The 6,000-nt window shown below is 32.7% G+C and overlaps 1 protein-coding gene across 1 annotated transcript; it reads left to right on the forward strand.

Moving 5' to 3' along the window:
• The first annotated feature begins 3,937 nt into the window (after window positions 1-3,937).
• LOC130736986 (uncharacterized) lies at window positions 3,938-4,687 on the forward strand. Its single transcript, XM_057588760.1, has one exon. It carries the CDS (start codon window positions 3,938-3,940, stop codon window positions 4,685-4,687), a length of 750 nt encoding a protein of 249 aa, XP_057444743.1.
• The last annotated feature ends 1,313 nt before the right edge of the window (window positions 4,688-6,000 follow it).

A 6,000-nucleotide genomic window follows, 5' to 3' on the forward strand; every position in this document is an offset into this window, starting at 1 on the left:
AACCGCATTCATTTTATTTATTTATTTGCAGACAAATGTAAAATTGGGATGGTATAAGAATGTAGGAAAATGTAAAATTGGGATAAGAATGTAAGAGGGTGGTAGTGTGGTACCAAATGCTTTAAATGAATTGTTATATTTTTAAAGAAATTCCTATTAAAACAATAGGAATCAAAATAATGTAAGTGAACTTTATGTAAAAAAATGATGTTAGTGTATATAATAATCCTAAATCATTGAATGGTTATAAGGTTATGGAAAAAGCACACTTTACAATCAAATAAAGTTTAAATTTAAAATAAGGCTTCCTTTTGAGGCCACCTAATTAGTGAAGTCACATGACATGTAATAAAGGTAACAATGGTTTCAAATATCCATGACCTTTATTATAAAAAAATCTATGACCTTTTTCCATCTCTTACTCATCTCCATTCCCATGATGGGTCCTCCTCCCTTGAAACAAAAGAACGATGCATAACTTCTACCATATTTATAAAACAAATCATTAAGTTATGAACGATTAATTTGTTCTATTTAATCAAATCTTTTGCCTTTGTCTACTTTCATTGTTTGCTGCTCGATATTTATTTTACTTTGCATTGTTTGCAAGTATATTGTCTTTAAGCCCACCAACCACTCCATCTTCTTCTTTATTCATTTGTTGCATTGATACTTTAAATTTATGCCCCATAATCATTGCATTGTCACCTATCTTTTTTTTTTTTTTTTTTTTCTATTTTTCTTAGTTCAGCATATTCACTATAAAAGTAGTGACTAATTCTCTTGCTGCAAATGCTTGCATTAAGAGTTCAACATATTCACTATAATAGTAGTGACTAATTCTCTTGCTGTAAATGCTTGCATTAAGCGGTAAATTACTGACCACAATATGCGTTCTATTCTTATGAATGAAGATCGAACCTCCAACTTCATGATTAAGGGACGAAGTGGGCTAACCACTACATCATACATTGTAATTTTATTGTTATTTATTATTATATATTTAGCCTGAATCCACCTAAGTAGAACGTTGTTTCTCGTTTGTGATGGAAAACACCCATCCCAGTTCATTGATAGAGAAGTATGATTTTGTCACGTTAATCCAAATATGAATCGACATTGAATTTAACTGAAATTTAGACATACAATACTTTGTTTGAATTTGTGTTGGTGAATGTGAAAACACATTTGTTCAATTCAATAAGTTCATTTCATCGGATGAATGTGCATTGAAAATTTTGATTCCAATTTACGGCGTATCGAATATTATTTTGAATTGAAAATCAAACAGATGCTAAAACGATTATGAAAGAATATTGATTGTATTGGAAATAATGAATAAATTCATTAAGAAAGGAAGAAGGAATGGTTGACATTTGAGGAGAAACAAAGCCTGATGATCAATCATGAATTGTTGGAGAACTCAAACATCTCCCAAAAAGGGAAGTAAAAAAATTCCTATGTACCTTATTTTCAGTTTTAGATGAAGAAGGTGAATGGGGGGCAATTCCATCATCATCATGTAACCTTCTTCTTCCTACAATGTTACTTTGCAATTGTGACACATTATCTTCCTTGGTTGTTTTGTTCTTCCCCGTGGATGAGGCAGCAACATTAGTAGTACCCTTTGGTTCTATGAATTGCAAATGATCTTGCCATATCTTCCCAGAAGATCCTTGTCTTCGAAATGAAAAAGATGATCTCTGCAAAGTGTTCATGATTTTAGAATTTCCTCCAATCTGTTATTTTATGAAGAAAAAAACACCCTTCTTTCAATAAACGGATTACATAACTGATTTTGATTAGGAAAGATGATTGCATGAGCTCTGGATAAAGCATTTTTATCTGGTTATAAGGATATGGCTCTAATTGATTCATTTGGCCTGGAAATGCAAATATAGTAAATAACTTTCTATATTTATGTCTTATCCATACAATTTTGACTGATTCCTTTAATTTTCAGTCTGATTCAGTCTCTATATTTGGAATCCAACAATTTCTTTCATCTACTGTTTTGTTCATGCTATATTTCAGGGATGTGAATAATAGTAGAGCGACAGTACAATATGTGTTTCCTTCTCTGTTTTTTTTTTCTTTCCTTTTATCTTTTGTTTTTGTCAAACTTCTTTTCCATTTAACTAAGTATGGATTTCATCTTTTTGAATGAAGTTTAAGTTTTAAAAAGATTTACTTAATTGATTTTTGTCCCTTTTGTTTATATGTTTTTTCTGGTAAGCCGTTTTGTTTATTTGTGATTTTGGGCCCTAGTTTTTTTTCGTGTTAATTAAGTCCCTCTTAAAACTAAGAAATTTGGTGACTCTCTCAATTTTCATATGTATAAAACCATCAAATCCTCAATTTCTTTTTATATACAATTTTAAAAGTTAAAAAATAAAAGTAGCAAACATTTGTTAAATTCTGAAGGAAATTGTGGTTTTTTTTAATTGTTGATTGAATTTTGATATTTTGATTAGTGAATTTTTATGGGAATAACATCTACAATGAATAAGTTAATTCAATTTGTGAATATTTCTTAAAAAAAACAAAAATTTGAAGTTTTATGTAGCCTAATAATGATATGGGATCTTGATTTGCAGCAATTAAAAAGTTAAAAAACTAAATTTGCTTAAAAATTATTGGGGTATATATTTTGTTCCATGTTTGGTAAATTTTTATTTTACCAAAAGGGTTCTGGTGAAACCAAAAGTGATATTAGAGGCATTTTTATAACGAAAAAAAAAATTGAAAGTAACAGATTGGGATTGTCTTAATGACCCTAGGCAAAGTTTGGCCTAATTAATCATTTTCTTTTCAAAAGCAAAATGATATATATTAATAAAAGCTCAATCCTAAAAAAGATTGAATAGTATAAAGCCCCAAAAAAAACAAAACCGAATAAAATTACTAAAAACCAAAAAGCCTCGAAACAACCATGAATCGACAAGAACCCAACCGTAAAGATCCCTACCAAACCAAAACCCAACCACAAAGAACCCAATGACATGAATGAGTGCTTCAAGTCCAAACGACAACACCTAAATCACTATAATCTTAAATATAGCAATCAGGACGGAACTAGGTTGTAAGCATTTGGGGCGCTGGCCCCTGTGCTCATACAAGTTAATATATGTGTATACCATAGTAAAATCTATATTCGCCCCCCACTCCTTATACAGGGCCGGTCCCGACATTTTGGAGGCCCTGGGTTGATAATAAAAATGGACCCCTAAATTTTTTTTTGGAGAAAGTTTAATAGGTGCACTAAACCAAAAAAAAGACCTTTTACGGCGCTTTGGACCTCTAGCCGCTGTAAAATAGTATACAGCGGTACGAAGCGCTGTAAAAGATGGACTATTTACAGCGCTTGTTTAAGCAAAAACGCTGTAAAAAATATTCGAATTTTTTTTGAGGCCCCTTCTTTTTGGAGGCCCTAGGTTGTGGGCCTGCTTGCACAGGCCCAGGGCCGGCCCTGTCCTTATATAGTGTAATATACTACACAGCCTCTAGCACTTTTAAGAAATGAGAAAACCTTACTTTTCCACCACCACTTCCTATTATTAGTTGAATAATGTTATGTAAAGCTTACTCTTTTTATTTGAACATAATATATAATGGTTTGTACACACTTACATTAAGAGTATGATAAAAGGAGAAGAGAGGTAAATAAAAAGTGTTATTTGATGTGATAGAAAATGTAGAGATATAAAAAGAGAAATAAATTAAAAAGAAATGAAAGAGAAAGAGAAGTGTGAATAAATTATTACTCTTTTTAGTTAGATAAAAAAATTATAGTTATGCAGGTGCTTGTGGATTATGTGGACAGGTGCTGGAATCCGCTGAGCATCTGTTTATTCAGTGTAATATGATATGGCCAAGCTAGTGTGCTATTCTGCAGCGTGAGGGTGTATGTTGGGTTGTGCCCCGTAAGGTAAATGATATGATGCTTCAATGGAGTGAGCTGAGAAATGTATCTGATCGTGTGGTATGGGATATGTTTCCTTATGCACTTGTTTGGACGATTTGGTTGGAACGCAATGCAGTGACTTTTAATAATAAAGAATTCAGTGTACAGTATATGTGGGACTTGCATATTGCAAGAGTAGCTTGGTGGGTGAAGGCGTCTTGGAAGAGTTGTCCTTATAGTGCAGTTCATTTTGCACAAGGACCACAATTTGTTTATCTGCCAAAGCCGGTAAAAACACGAATACAGCAGCAGTGGAAACCACCGGCAGAGCCAATCCTAAAACTTAATGTGGATAGCTCTTCTTTAGGAACGCCAGGACGCAGTGGCGTCGGAGGGGTGTTGAGGAATCATCGTGGAATGATGGTGGGATACTTTGCTCTTCATGTGGAGGATATGTGGGCGTATGAGGCAGAGGTGCATGCTATTTATCAGGCTCTTTTGTTTTCTGAACAATTCAAATTTAAAACATTGGTTATTGAAAGTGACTCGACGCTTGCGGTGGGGTGGGTTGCAAATAGAGGGCGAAGACCGTGGAAATTGTTTCAAATTTTGAGCAAAATTGATCATCTTATGCAGCTGGTGAATTGTTTAAGTGTGACTCATGTGCTGAGGGAATGTAATGGGGTTGCGGATATTCTAGCAAAAAGTGGCAGGGATGGAAGTGTAGTGGCATGGCAAGTGTGTGATGAAGGGACACCTTTTACTATCACTGGAGGGTTATAGTTTTATTATCTAACTGTCCACGGGCAGGGTGTGCATTAATCTTCTGGTTTTCTCCTTATTTTGTTATTGCTGACAGTATCTGAATGTTGACTGGGGTGGAGTTTATTAGGAGGGGTACTGTGTTGTTTTGGTGGTGGTTCGGTTATGTAGTGATATTGGTTCTATCCAGGGGTGGAGCCAGAATATAATTGTGGGGGTGACTAAAGACCAAATGATATGTTGCTTAAAAAAATTCAAATTTCCACATGTATAATATATTTGTAGCAAGCTTGACAATATTAAAGGAAAACCAAAGACTATTGAACTCCTTATATTTGTAGCTCTCGATGATGAAATAATTTGTAGCAAATATTGGTTTGAAGTACCTTATACCTCTTTTCATTATACTTAATTTTAATTAACTTTTTAATAATGGTGGCTAATTATTGTAAACTGAATTACTATTAGCAATTTAAAAATAAGTATCATATATTTAGTGTTGCAACATGAGTCCAAGGTGGGACGGTGAAAAACTCAAAAAATAAATAAAAATATGTATAAAGTCTCCACCCTTAGATTTGAATAAAAGAGTAGTTTTTATTGAGATTTGATGAAAATAAGAATTGAACACATTTATATAATGGAATTACATAAATAAGTAACTACATGACACATGAATCCCATATTTACGATGAAACAAAACAAGCACTGTTATCATCTTCTTATTTTTAATTAAATAATTAATAGTTTACATAGTAATTAGTTATTATTATTATCTTTCTTAAAGAATACCTACCAAAAAAATATTTCTTAAAGAATAGGGATGGAACAACACCAGGCCGTAAGGCCCTGAGACAAAAAGGGCTAATAGCCCAAATCTCAAATTGACCAATTCTTATAATAATATTTTAATATAGAAGCAAAAGAAATAGTAAAATAGTAAAAATAAAACCTAAAAGAAAGATGGGGAGAAGTTGGGCGCCGCCTAGCAAAGAAAGAACTCATAGAAGGGGTTGGTCTCACACTCTCACTTACAGATACTAGGATTGTACCCGTGCCATGCACGGGGCACGAGGTCACTAATTTGTATGTGTAAAAAATAATTATATGTGAAGGATGTAAATTATGTAAATGTAAATTATGTAATTAACATTGTTAATGTGATTCAAGTTGTTAGAAACTTTTTTCTTTTGAACAGAAGTTGTTAGAAACTTAACCACATATTAATTTTAAAAGTATCTAAAACTCTTTAAATTTGTTTGTTTTCATTGTGTATCTCTAATAATTATCATCACTTTTATATTATAATAGAATTACGGTTATTGTTAGATTAG

This window comes from Lotus japonicus, chromosome 2, assembly GCF_012489685.1.
Source record: "Lotus japonicus ecotype B-129 chromosome 2, LjGifu_v1.2".
Taxonomy (NCBI): domain Eukaryota; kingdom Viridiplantae; phylum Streptophyta; class Magnoliopsida; order Fabales; family Fabaceae; genus Lotus; species Lotus japonicus.

Coding starts and splice junctions, on each gene's coding strand:
- LOC130736986 (XM_057588760.1), top strand. CDS start 3,938: ATGATGCTTCAATGGAGTGAGCTGAGAAATGTATCTGATCGTGTGGTA.